At 36.9% G+C, this 14,879-nt stretch overlaps 1 protein-coding gene across 13 annotated transcripts in view; it reads right to left on the reverse strand.

Moving 5' to 3' along the window:
- WDFY3 (WD repeat and FYVE domain containing 3) overlaps positions 1-14,879 on the reverse strand; it is a 256,639-nt gene that overhangs the window by 83,634 nt on the left and 158,126 nt on the right. For all 13 annotated transcript variants that reach the window (XM_087434534.1, XM_087434532.1, XM_087434530.1 and 10 more), the window contains 7 exons: positions 13,892-14,052; positions 11,073-11,184; positions 8,632-8,822; positions 7,019-7,171; positions 2,843-2,916; positions 2,598-2,759; positions 882-976 (listed from right to left, as the gene is read on the reverse strand). In XM_087434534.1, the coding sequence (XP_087290660.1) occupies positions 882-976; positions 2,598-2,759; positions 2,843-2,916; positions 7,019-7,171; positions 8,632-8,822; positions 11,073-11,184; positions 13,892-14,052 (948 nt within the window). The remainder of the gene's footprint in view (positions 1-881; positions 977-2,597; positions 2,760-2,842; positions 2,917-7,018; positions 7,172-8,631; positions 8,823-11,072; positions 11,185-13,891; positions 14,053-14,879) is intronic.

The raw sequence follows: 14,879 nt of genomic DNA on the forward strand, positions 1-14,879 counted from the left end.
TTTCTGAGGTGTCTGTTGTAACCTCTCCTCTTTCATTTCTGATTTTACTTATTTGTGCCTTCTCTCTTTTTTTCTTGGTGAGTCTAGCTAAAGGTTTGTCTATTTTCACAACAGTATTTCTTTGCCGCCCCAGGTGGACAGTGTTGTAAGGGTTTAAAGGAAATCACTTACATGATATGATTTTGGAATAATGTAACAGGATAATAATGTAAATAAAGCTGAACAAATATAAGATATTGTGAATTTAATTACAGGTCAATTTAAAAGGTCCTTTCAATGCTTTCCAAGCAAATCTCCTATCCTAGAATATATAACAGGAAAAATATGTTGAAACAGAGGGGAAAAAATATACACCAAATGAGGAAAGTATAAAAAAAAAAAAAAAAGGTTCTGTCATGGGTGCAGAATCTCATAACTTATATTATTTTTATTTTATATTTACATAAAACAATTCTAGTAAAATGTTCTTTCCCTAAGCGACTATTAAATATTTAACAGGGAAATGAAAATTATAATAAATAGATATACTTCATCTTAGCAAGTATCTGTGTTTCTGAAGAGATCTACACAAATTAAAAAAATCAAATAATGTTCAAAAATCACACTGGAAGAGTTTTCTACTTAAGGGAACATTGCTATGAATCCTCTAAAAATAGGAAAGATTTTATTTTTAAAGTAAAATTCACACTATTAAATTCTGTAGGTAATTTTGTACTTCGGCATATTGTACAGGCTTGATAAGACAAATAGATCTGTGAAAGATCAAAAAAAGTAATGTAAGGAGAAAAGTAATATAATAGTATCACATATAATTCAGGTTTAACTTGTGCCAGAAGAAAACAGGGAATGTAATTAGTTTTCAAGCTCCAGAATTGACTCACCCGTGTCAAGCTTCTCTTCATGGTTTATTTCCATAACTACAAATTTCTCACAAACTGCAAAGGTTGGTAAAGTAGAAGAAATAAACTGGCCAAACCTTTATATACAAGAAAAGAAAGATTATGGATATTATTTTTTTCCCTCTCCAAAACAAACAACAAAATGCGAAGAAACGAAAAAACAAAAAGAAAAACAAAATCGTACTTCTTATCTTAACTATCTTTTACAGAACTTTAGGTGATTATATTTGGTTTATTTCCCCTAGGACCACTGCAATTAACATTATATATGTTACAACGTTTTAAAATGCAGAGAAAAATATGCTTCTCCAGAAATATAAGTCTTTTAATGCCCAAATCAAATGATTTCAAGAACCAAACAGCATGATCCAAATTAAAATGTCCTAACATTATCCATATGGACCCACTGTAGCCTAGTAGTTAAGAACCTGGGTTTTAGAAACACAGGTAAGATGAAAATCCTGACTCTATCAGTTTTTTTTTTTTTGTGAGGAAGATTAGCCCTGAGCTAACATCCAATGCCAATCCTCCTCTTTTTGCTGAGGAAGATTGGCCCTGAGCCAATATCCGTGCGCATCTTCCTCTACTTTATATAGGACACCACCGCAGCATGGCTTGACAAGCGGTGCATCAGTGCCCACCCGGGATCCGAACCTGCGAACCCCAGGCCGCCAAAGCAGAGTGCGTGCGCTTAACCGCTACACAACTGGGCCAGCCCCTAATTGACTCTATCAGTTTTTAATCTTGTTACTTGGGGCAAGTAGCTTAACTTCCTCGGGGCTTCGTTTCTTAATTTGTGAAGTAGAGAAAAATAAAAAGCTTGATAGGTTTCAGTGATAATTTTAGCAAAGTGATCATAACAGTACCAGGATATGATCTAAATAAATACTGTTAATGATAACAATAATCTCCAAAATAATTTTTAAACTCCAGTTTTAAATCTGTCGCCAAGTTAAAAAATGTTTTCTAGGTAAATGAATATAAAAGTGAGTGATTTATATGCCGCACAGATTAGAGATTAGTGGCCTGGGAATCCTCTAATAAGTAGAGTGATTTCACCTGTGATTCCTGGGAGATTACATGAAAAGTGGTGGTCAAGTCCAGTTTAAGCGATTCTCTACTTGGAAAATACTTAGGTTAGGTAGTTTTTTCCTTCCATTTTCAGTTAAGATGGGAATTATCATGCAAATGTTAGAACATTTTTACAGACAATCCATAAATATGCCTTAAGCCACATTTCACATTGGCAGCAAAATAATATAGCACATAAAAGGTTTGAATATGCAAAAGAAGGTAACATCGTTTGTTTGGGTGATAGAGAATAAATTTAAGAGAGATGGCACACCCACTATGAGTGTGTGTGTGCTTGTGCACACATACTTGAGAAGTAGCAGGGCCTGGGGAAGAGGGATGAATTTCATATACTGAACACTTCTATGTCCAGGACAATCAAGCACATTGGGCTTATTCCTACATCTTTTCTCACCAATATTCTATTATTTACTAGTGGCAACAACTGGCTTTGCTTTATAAAGGCAAGATACTGAGATATTCCTGTTTTCTGGGCCTTCCAATATCTTGAATAGTATTTACATTACAGGTGTTACAGTCATAGGAACCAATTATAGACATTTCATTCATCTTAATCTCATTGATACTTTTAGTTAATAAACAGACAAATACAGAAGTTTTCACTACCTGAGCAGATCATTGCTGTTGGGGAAACCTTGCAGTAAGAAGCTCAGCACATTACTAATAGCAGCAATGGTAGGCTGGGATAAAGACATATCTCGAAGAGTCAGTAGCAGCTTTGGGATTAGCTGGAATTCCCTCATTAATTTGGCATTCTTTGAAGCTTCACTATAAGAGAAAGAAGACTTTATACACTGTACTATCATCTCTTCTATAAATGAACAACTAACTACATAGGTATTAGCTAATACCTGGATTCTGTGAGTAGTTCAATAAAGTGTTCAAATAATGAAAGATGAAGTTCATATGGTGCATGGAGCCAGACCTACAATCAAAATAAAGGATAGTGGTATATATTATGGTTAAAAAATACCCAAAATGCCAATCCAACAAACACAAAAGCAGCACATGGAACTTATTTCACTTGTATAATTAACTGAATATAACCACTTGATTAATTTTTATTTGGTGAAGCCTTATAAAACTGCTTCTATATAGAACTTCTGGTTCTGTTCATAAAGGAATAATTGCTAAGGAAATTACCCTCCTAGAGTAAACAACCGAAAAGGCAAGATCTATAGAAAGTTTCCCTGGAATCAATGACTGAATATTATTACTGAATACAATATACTGAATAGAATGAATACTGAATGCTACATACTGAATACAAAGACCAAATGACTGGAATCTTGTGTGGGGTTCCAAAACTGGAAATAACCAGCACAAAACAGTACACCAAACAATTCCTGGAACTCACAAAGAGCTGAGACTAGTTTGCATTCCCACCAACCAGAGTATAGAGACGTCATAACACATGGGGGTTGGGTAGAAGTCTCAGAAGTGTAATACCTTAGTAGTGGGGATAAATTAGCACTAGACTAAAGGTTACTCTAGGTCCACTCTAACAAAGCTTAACAGCATGTCTTAAAAGGATCAAGATAACTGCAATGGAGAGCAAAGTTCAACAGTCTTTTAAAAGGAATACAACAAAATCTAGCACTCAACAATGTAAAATTTAGCATCCAATCAAAAATTACCAAGTATGCAAAGAAAAAGGAAAATAAGACCCATAAGTAGGAGAAAAATCAATTATTATAAATAGCCTAGAAATGACAGAGATGATGGAATTATTAGGACCTTAAAAAAGCTATTAAAAATATGCTCTACATGCTAAAGAATGTAACCAAAAAATATGAACATAATGAGGAGAGAAATACAAGATAACCAAAGATCTAATATGAATTTCTACAGATGAAAAATAAAATATCTACAATGAAAAATATACTGGATGGGTATAACAGCAGATTGGATACTGCAGAAAAAGATTCAGTAAACTTATAGACATAACAAAAGAAACTATTCAAAACGAAGCATGAGAAAAAATCCTAAAAAGAAATTACTAGATAGAGCATTAGTGACTTGTGGGACAACATCAAGCAATCTAAGATACGTGTAACTGGAATCCACAAAAGCTGGGGGGAGGGCACCAGGAAAAATAATTGAAGAAATAATGACTAAAAAACGTCCAACTTCATGAAAATGACAAACTCACAGATCTAGAAAAGTCAATAAACTCCAAGCAGAAGAAAAATAAAGACGACTATGGAGTGACTGACATCTTTAAAGTATGAAAAGAATAAAAAACGTCAACTAGAATTCTACTCTATGCAAAAATACCCTTCAAAAAAAAAAAGAGAAAAGAAAGACTTTTTCAGATGGGAGAATTTTTCGCCAGCAGATGAGCACTACAAGAAATGTTAAAGGAGTTCTTTAGGCAGAAGAATTATACAAGACAGAAATCTGGATCTACACAAAAGAATAAAGAATGCCATGAATACTACATATATGGGCAAAGATAAAAGAATTTTTAAAATGTCTTTAAAAGATAATTGACTATTTAAAACAAAAATAATACAAAGTATTGTGGAGATTATAAACACATATAGTCATGCACTACACAAGACATTTTGTCAATGACGGACTGGATATATGATGGTGGTCCCATAAGATTATAATTGAGCCCAGTTGTGTAAAAGGCTATGCCACCTAGGTTTGTTCAAGTACACTCTATGATGTTTGCACAACGATGAAATCCCCTAATGACACATTTATCAGAATGTTTCCCTGTCATTTAGTGACGCATGACTATAGAAGTAAAATGTCTGACAATATTAGCACAGGGGACAGGAAAGGAGAAATGGAAGTACACCATTGTAACGCTTTTACGCTATAGGTAAAGTGGTATAATATACTTCGAAGATAGCCTGAATTTTATACAAGTGTATTATAAATTCTAGAACAACCACTGAAAAAGAAAATGCTTGTATACTATTATAATTATTTTACTTATATTTATCAAATGGCCATTCTAAAAATAGGGTGAATTCAGTACTTATAGACTACTGTGGTTTGGAGAAATTAGGAATGCTATATGAAGCAATAAAGTGAGCAAGTTAGTGTAAAACGAAGTCAAAATTTGTCAAGCCAACTAAATTTCTGATGTTTGTATATTAGACTTTAATCAGAAATCTGAAACTAAAGATATTCCATGATTTACATGTGTCAATTACCAGATGAAAACAAAGCTAGGCTTGGTTAAGAAGGTCTCCTTAGTACTCCCAAAATTCTTTCTGCATACCTTTATCTGGGTGCTTTCACAAGTTTTCATTGTCTATTGATTTGTTTTTCTCTCTAAAGGACATGCCTTGAGGCATGAACTCTGTCTTTCATTTTCACATCCTTAGCACCTAATACAATGCCTGGTTCAAAAATGCTCAATAGGTATTTTCTAAAAGAATGAGAGGTTTGTGTATTACAACATTGAATATCAGGCTGAGAAATGTGTACTTTATTGTGTAAAAGGGGGAAATCACTGGAAGTTTTTGAATAAGTGATATGATTATGCCTTAGAAAGAATGAGGTCAAAAGAGATAGCAGAGATTGAGGAAAGGCGAGAAGAAGTGACAGTTATCCTAGCAGGGAAGAGGAGAACTGATTAGGGCATGGATTAGGACGCAGCAGTAGAAACAGAAAGTTGGACTATATGTAGAAATAGAAAGATGGACTATATGCAATGTGGAAGTAGAATCTATGCCACTTAATATCACACTGTTTATAAACATGAGGAGGAAGGAAGCTGATTTTTCAATTTCAAGCCTCGGTGACTAGGGGAATGGTGGTGCTATTAATAGAAACAGGAGTTAGAAGGAAGAACTAATTTGGGGAAGGATGTTAAGTTCAGTTTAGGTGTCGCTGGGACATAAAAATGGAAACGTTGAGCAAGAAGTTAGAAATAAGTCTGGAATTCAGATGTCAAGCTAGAGATTTAGATTTGAGAGTCAACTCCATAGACATGAGGCTGTGGGACTGGGTGAGAATCTAAAGGAAAGAAAACAACAAATAAAGGAAAAGATAAAGAAGTGAAGTGTACACTTGTGTATAAAATAATGAAAATTTCACAGTCATAAAATTTGAGGGAAAGCAGTGAGAAAGATATAGGAACCAGGAGAGCGCTGCCTGAAAGCTAGCGAAAGAACCAGGAGACGCAAGGACAGGGAAAGAGACTTCTCCACATGCTATCGAGAGCCACGGGCGCTGAGACCTGAGGAGAGGCCAGGCTGCTGACAAGCTCTCCAAACAAAGTCTCAGCAAAGCAACCAGGGCACATCGCCTGTTTGTTAGGGATTTAGAATAACTGACAAGACAGAGCAGACAGCAGTTATGAGAAGAAGAGCTGGGGCCTAGGCATGACAGTTAGCAAACTTTAAGTGCTAGGCACCATTCTGGGTGGTGGGGATTCAAAGATGAAGCAGACAGACATGATCTCTGCCTCATAAAGCCTATAGTCTCACAGGCGGAGATATATATGTGTGTGTACGTACACAGTGACGAGCATGCAAAGTGCTGTGAACAAGAACTTAAACAGTGAGAGGATATGTGAGATTAAGTGGTGCTTCGAGAGGACAGAGTAGAAGCCGTTATAGTAAAAAGACAGAAATGAAAATCTTGTTATTTTGGCGAAATGAGTCATATTTTACTAAGCAGCTACTATTAAAAACCAAAATTGCAGGTCTAGATCCTATTTATTGAGGAAAAGTTTTTATCAGAATTATCTGATGAAAATATGCTTGCCTCTCGTAATGTCAGAGGCAGCAGCAAATTAGCTATAGTTAGGTAAATGCATCGCACCATTTCACTTCTATTCTATTTCACTTCTATAATATTTGTAAAATGTAATATCCTTGGGGAGAAGGACCTCATCATTACTCTATTTTTTATATTAACTAATATTTTACTAACATGAGCATCATAAAATTATAGAATGTAAACATATCTTAGAGACAAAATTAATAGTTAACTCTATCAATATACAGAATAAGAAATGGATTCATTGATTATATATTACCAGTTAGTGTTCATATACATACTTCAAAATCACAAAGGAGATCCTGGAAAGCCGTTGAATTTGGAATAATGGAGGTCTCATGTCCACTATCAACAGTTCCCACCAAGGAAAAAGTTAGATGGAGAATGTGGCTGTTGAGAAGGGAACGTTTCTTCTTAAGCAGCATTGCCAGCAACTAAAAGAAAGCAAGATCAAATGCCTGTTGAGCAATCATCCTATATATATATATCATCATATATATATACATACATACATCTACATATATGAGAACCCTATGTGGAGCAATTCCTGAGACTTCTAAGATGATTTCTAAACTCTTATTATGACAACAGAACATTAGAGAAAATCTGAAAAGCAGGGTAATCCTATTACTTTATTATTAAAATATCCACTTTTACACAAATCCCTTCCATTCACATACTAAATATTTAAATTGCTGTTGCCATTATGTGCATACAATTTTCCACTCTTGTTCTCTACCTAACATTTTATCAAAAGGATTTTTTCTTTTGCAAAATAGTCTTCATAGTTACAATCTGAAAAGGTTGAACTACACTCTACAGAATGGTTATAGTATTAATAGTCTTTCTCATGCTGTTGAAACATTCAGATTGTTCCTATGTTTTCATGATAAACAATGCTGCAATAATAATTTTGAAAGTTATGCAAAACAAAACACTTATCAAAATAGTGTGATTAAATCTACAGAAAACACGGGCCGGCCCCGTGGCTTAGCAGTTAAGTGCGCGCGCTCCGCTGGTGGCGGCCCGGGTTCGGATCCTGGGCGGGCACCGATGCACCACTTCTCCAGGCCGCGTCCCACATACAGCAACTAGAAGGCTGTGCAACTATGACATACAACTATCTACTGGGGCTTTGGGGGAAAAAAAATAAAATAAATAAAAATTGAAAAAAAAAAAAATCTACAGAAAACAGTTATAGTAAACAGTTTATCCACCACCAATGAACCACTGGCTAAAGTTAGAGAAGACACTTGTACTTCATCTCCACTAGAGGGATTTAATCTTCCTCCATACACTTGTTTCTCTTCTTACAAGTAACTTTCTGCCTGAACCGAACAGAGACGTGGATACACGAATACTGCACACTAATTTTAATCCCACATGAGTTTTCAGGACTAGCAATGACACACACATACAGTGGCTCTCATACCCCCTAGGTAAGTAAGAGGGGTAAAGGATGATGGGTATGTTAGGGAGAAACAAGGAAAATAGGGAGAGCTCTGGATCTGTTGATTTGGCAGTCTCTAGAGCAGGTGGTAATATGACCCTACTGTATTTCATTCCTATTTCCACAGAGAAAAATAACTTCAAACTAGCAAACCGTTGTTCTGAAAATATACTCAAATATATCAAAGCTATACTGAAATAATGTAGCCTAATTCAAGGGTTTAGTAAGTGAGATTTGATGAGACAGGAGAAAAAGGATGAACCGAAATAAAGAAAACAACTCATATTCTCACTTGAAATGTTAGTTTTAATAAAAACTACTGAATTTTAAAGTTTACTTGGACAATATGATTCTTCCAGAGTTTGAAAAAACCTGAATAATAATGAAAATTAGTAGATTTTTTTCTCCAAAGTAAAGTGAAGGCAAAGCTTTATGGTTACAAACCTGGTAGCCCTTGATTCTTTCCATTTCTTTGCTGGCTAGTGGGTTACTCTTGACCACACAAACCAGGGCCTTGACTGCTGCATACAGCCCTTCCACATCAGAGGCCATGGCCACTAGGCCCAGGATGGCTGCAGCTCCACCAATGTACTGCAAAGTAGTGGCAACAGGCTTAGGGACAAATGTTCTTACTCCTGATTAAAAGACAGTGAAAAACAATTAAAATAAATTCCCCACGTAAACAAGAACTGAATAAATCATCTTAAGAAGTATTTAATTAGTTATAAATTATACTTCAAAAAAAACCCTTCTATCCTAAAATGAAAATTCTAAAAAGAAAATTCAAGGTAGAATTTGGGAGAAGGCAATAAATGCTAATGTATATAGTCTCAGAGAAGAGCTGGGAGTAAAGGAGAGAGTAGAGCACAAACGTTTCTACTATGTAGCTTTGGGCAATAGAGACTGAAACGCAGAGAGGCCTTGGGAATGCAATTCTGAGGTAAGTGAGAATGCGTACTAGGGACTGTGGGGGAATCAACTGGGGGAGAGCAAAAGCACTTTACCTCTGTGAACTGGGGAATGGGATAGAGAAGCCATCCTGGAAAGGATGAAGTATTCCCTATATAGAAGCCAAGCAAAGCACATTACTGACCATTACGCAAAGCTTCTCCAAGTTATGCAACCTGAGTGACAGCACATCAGTGACTCCAGAAGAGCATGATCATGTGGAAACACAGTACTGGAACTAACTCTGTGTTAATTACAGAAAATTTTCACATCTACATTCCTAACCTTGTTTGGTTTTTTTTTTGCCGGGAAAGAGGCACCCTGAGCTAACATCTGTTGCCAATCTTCCTCTCTCTCTCTTTTTTTTTTTCCTCCTCCTCAAAGCCCCAGTGCATAGTTGTATATTCTAGTTGTAGGTCCTTCTAGTTCTCCTATGTGAACTGCTGCCACAGCATGGTGACTGACAGACAAGTGGTGTGGTTCCGCGTCTGGAAACCAAACCCGGGCCACCGAAGCGGAGCGCTTTGAACTTTAACCACTAGGCCATCAGGGCTGGCTCTAACTTTGTTTTGTTTTGTTTTGTTTTGTTTAGGAAGATTGGCCCTGGGCTAACATCTGTCGCCAATCTTCCTCTTTTTGCTTGAGGAAGATTGTCGTTGAGCTAACATCTGTGTCAATCTTCCTCTATTTTGTAGTTGGGACGCTGCCATAGCATGGCTTGATGAGCAGTGTGTAGCTCTGTGCATGGGATCCAAACCCATGAACCCTGGGCTGCTGAAGTGGAGCATGTAAACTTAACCACTACACCACCGGGTAGCCCCTAACCTTGTTTTTTTTAAAAGGCATTGTGTGAATGTCATCTGCCTACTGAACAAGATTGAATTTTTAAAAAATAAAACTAAAATACATACTTTCATATATTATGGCACTGGATTTTGAAAACTACCTTCTAAGGTAATTAGGGCCAGTATTACTAGTTTATAGATAAGAAAACTGAAGTCCATAGAGCTCAAATGTCTGGCCTAATGCCACATAGTGACAGAACAGGCGCTAGAACCTAAATCTTTGAACTCTTCATTCACTGCTCTGTCAACTAAACCACAGTGCTGTTATATTTTGGCAAAGGACAAAGAGCATCAGTAAATATTTGTTGAATTGAATAAAGAAAAAGTACCATGTGATTTAGTGTAAAGGAACCTGTTTTATCAATGCAATATGGTCACAAAAGGAAAACAAAGTTAAGATATATGCACATCACCGGGACAACAAAAACTGCCAAGGACGGATAACATGTAGGATTCTGACCAGCACAACACTAACTTTTTGTTAATCTAAAAAGGAACCAATGTTATGTACTGATTTGGACAATAAAACATATAATTGCTGGTTCTGAATTTTGGATGGGGCCTAATTGGATTATGTGTCAAGATTAATCTAACCAAAAAAATCAACTTTTTTTAAGCAGACATCAGGTACAAGGCTCTGCAGAATGTCCATCAGCTCTAACTTTCATTATAGTGGATTCACAGTGCTCATACTACGAAGCTCTTATTTCCTGCTCATTTCCAAATAACAGAAGCACTCGTGAGCACGACCCTTGCTGCACCAAACCATGCAACAATATTTCTAAGTCTTTACATCCATCCCTAAATGTACTGTGCAATTTACCTTGAAATTACACAGAAATATGTAATCAGTGCTCATCAGAGCTGACAAAAGAGGGAAAAAGTTAACGGGATTTTATAAAACGTTATAATTTTTAAAGTTGACTAAAGTTTGAGCTTGTTACTTGTTACATTAATCTCTAAATATTTCAAAAACATTATAGCTCAGCACTATAAAACATGAATTTAAACCCCACCTCTCGACTGAGGAAAGTGAACACAGGTTTGAAGGGAAATAAAAAAGTGTGAAATAACACAGACAATTGGACTCACCCAAGTACCCAATCAGAGTGGCCCCAACTGTCCGTGCGGGTCCATTAAGATGTCCTGCTGAGTTGTGTATCAACTTCACAGGAGTGGCATTCTCATGGGAGGAAATGCCTAACTGAAGAATAGAAAAGGAAAAAACAGGTAACTATAGAATAGTCTGAACATTTTGATTGGAAAAGAAAAAGAAAAAGACATGATTGGTAACATATCTTCTCTCTCTCCTATCAGAATATGAAAAACATGAGCATTCATTATTTTAAAAATGTGCAAACACTTCCAAAGATGTGGAAACTCACAGAAAGTAAGTTAAATACAATCTACTGAGATCAAGATAATGAGGGATTCTTGGGAAACAGCTTCAGGGGTCTTTCTGAATGAAACTCTGTCATGGTTTAAAGGTTCTCATCACTCTCTGCCTCCCAGTATTTCTGATCAGTGAACGTATTAGCTTTGCTCCATATCCAAGCAAACATCACATAAACTATTCAAGAGTTTATAGATAAAACATGCCTACACAAAAGGAATGTTAAATTTTGCACACACACACAAACGTGCTTTCAGAGCATAAATAATCCTAAGACTTTAATTCTATTGTTATCTGTAGAACTAAATTTATGTACAATTTATGTTGCATAGAAGATGGTATATATATTCACAGACAAACCTCTGCACAAGAGTTGTCTATACTTACGGTTCCCAAATCCTTTCCTTCCAGTCTCTTGATTACCTTCCCCTCGGCTTTGCTTCCCCTAATCAGCCAAAATAGCTTGTCAAGCTCACTGATGACTTCCACCTTGTCAGTCCTCATCTTTCCTGACTGCTCTGACACATTCCCCACAGTGAATCACTGATTTTGACAACACCAGACTCTCCTAGTTTTTCTCCTTTTTTTGCTGGCTGCTGCTACCCAGTCTTCTCTACTGGTTCTTCATCTCCCCAACTCCATAATACTGGAACGTCACAGGTCTGCATCTGTAAACCTTTCCTCTTCTCCATCCACCTCTACACTTTGGTGAATGCACCTAGTCTCACAGCTTTATTTTTTTTTTTTTAAAGATTTTATTTATTCAGTTTTTTCCCCCCAAAGCCCCAGTAGATAGTTGTATGTCATAGGTTCACATCCTTCTAGTTGCTGTACGTGGGACTCGGCCTCATGTTGGACGGAGAAGTGGTGCCTCGGGGCGCTCCCGGGATCCGAACCCGGGCCGCCAGCATCAGAGCGCGCGCACTTAACCGCTAAGCCACGGGGCCGGCCCTAGTCTCACAGCTTTAAACACCACCTATGAACGTCCATGACATTCAAACGTCTCCCCTGAACTCAAGATTCATATTTCCAATGGCTTTAATATCTCCACTAAGATGTCTAATATGCTCCTCAAACTTTTCCAAAACATTATTCTCAATATTCCCCACCAAAACTGCTCTTCCTATAGTTTTCTCCAAATCAGAAAAAGTGACTCCATTTTCCTGGATGTTATAGCACAAAACTTTGGAATTATCCTTGATTCCTTTCTTTCTCTCACACTTCACACCTAATCTATCACCAAAAGCTGTTAGCTCCATCTTCAAAATAAACCTCAAATCTGATCGCTTCTCATCACAGCCACTGCTATCACTCCCGTTCTGACCACCACCACTTCTCATATGAATTATTACTGCACTGGCCTCAAAACTGGTCTCCCTGCTCTACCTTTGTCTCCCTTCAATCTACAGTCATTTGTGGCTTAACGATGGGGATAAGTCCTGAGAAATTCATCGTTAGATGATCTCATCATTGTGCAGACATCATAGAGTGTACTTATACAAACCTAGATGGTGCAGCCTACTGCACATCTAGGCTGTACGGTACTAATCTTATGGGACTACCGTTGTATATGTGGTTGATCACTGACCGAAATGTCATTATGTGGTGCATGACTGTATTCTGAATAGAAGTCGTAGTGATCTTGTTTAAAAAGTAAGTTACAACATTTCATTCCTATGTCTAGAACCCTATAAAGCTTCCCATCTCACTCAGTTAAAGCCAATGCATTTACAACTGCCTATGAATTCTAAACAATATAGTCTCCATTACCCCTCCGAGTTCCTCTCCTACTACCCAGGCCTTCTCTCATTTTGCTCTAGCCACACCTGTCTCTGTGGCAGGCAAGTACTCTCCTCAGGGCCCTGGCACTTGTATTTCTGGAATGTGAACTCCGCCACCCCATATGTATATCCCATCTTCCATATTCGCATGGATTGCTGCTTCATCTCTATCAAGTCTGCTCAGATTTCACCTTCTCAGTGAGGCCTCCTCTGACCATCCTATTTAAAGCTATAGGCTTCTCTCCTTCTCTTTCCTTGTTTATTTTTCTGCATAGCGCTCTTCACCTTCTAACATACTCTATGATTAGGTTATTTCTTTAGTTATTACTGTGTGTCTCTTCCATTAGAATGTAAGAACCATAAAGGTGAGAATTTTCTCTTTATCCACTGCTGTGTCCTGAACAGTACCCAACATAGAGTAGATGGTCAGAAAAAAGTTAAGTTATAGCCTTAAAAGTGGCAATTGTTTTCTAAAGTTCAATTTCTTAATTGCTAATAAAAATATAAGAATTAATATAAACCATGCACTTAAAAGGAAATTCTCACTTTTCCAAATTAAGATAAATATCTAAATAAGTTTTGGCTTAAATTCAAAGCCAAACAAACCAAATATACACAATACACGAAAGGCACTGTCTTGAGCAATCACTCCTACTCGGGTGGTACCTACAATGAAACTCTGAAACATCTTTCCAGTGAGAATCAGCCACAGCTTGTAGGGAAATCATTCTGCTTACCTGCTTAGCGATGGCTTTGCTGTCCAACTTGTTGTACACCTTCCGGATCCTTGCCACTGTTAGAGAAGACACAGAGAGTGCATAGAGGCCAAATGACACCTTTTCTTCTGGTACTAATGACACAGGAGATGGGACGACACCTTCGGATTTTGCATCTTTACCTTCAAAAGAAGAATAATCCTTTTCAAAATCGTTAGTATTTCTCCTTATCCTAACACAAATTTTTTATTCTTACTATCATTTTTAAATGGGCAGACTTGAAAATCTTTTAAAGTGGAACAAGGGAGCTGAATTTAAAACTGTTTACTTTTCAGCTCTTCATTTGTCTTTAAGTAGAAAATAGGGAAAATCATCTACTCATAGGACTTTACATTTCAAGTTTTACTCTTAAAATATGCTTACATATAGCATAATGTAATTAAAAAGAAAGAGTTTTAACTGTTATCAAACAAACCACAAACACCTGCCCTACGTTCACAGGAACAAGAAAATGACACTGCGTGGAATGCCTACAAGCTTTGCAGCCTAGATGTCCTCCCAAAGAGAGCCCTCATATATGCCTCTCTATATTCTCCTAGACAACACAGCCGAGTAGTTCAGAACCCAAATTTTAGAGCTAGATGGCTTAAGTTTGAATCTCTACTTTATCGCTGAAAAGCTATGTGACATATATTTCTGTGTCTCAGTGTCATCATATGTAAAACAGGGATGACAACAACAGTATCGAACTCCCAGTGTTTTGAGGACATGAATAAATACACATGAAGGGCTCAGAACAGCTATGCCCTTCATGCATATGAACTTATTTGGCACATATTAAGCCCTTAGTAAGTGTTAGCTATTATTAGATGCTGTCCAAATCAAGAACGTGCGTGAAAGACAAATCACTTAGCCATAGGATTATTACCATTTACAGTATACTTGACCTAACTCTTCTGAGAACTTAGGTAGAATGAGAACAAGGGAATGAAGACAACATTTGGAAAGA

The sequence above is a fragment of the Ceratotherium simum genome, chromosome 8, assembly GCF_057802395.1.
Source record: "Ceratotherium simum simum isolate JZ-2026a chromosome 8, ASM5780239v1, whole genome shotgun sequence".
NCBI lineage: Eukaryota > Metazoa > Chordata > Mammalia > Perissodactyla > Rhinocerotidae > Ceratotherium > Ceratotherium simum.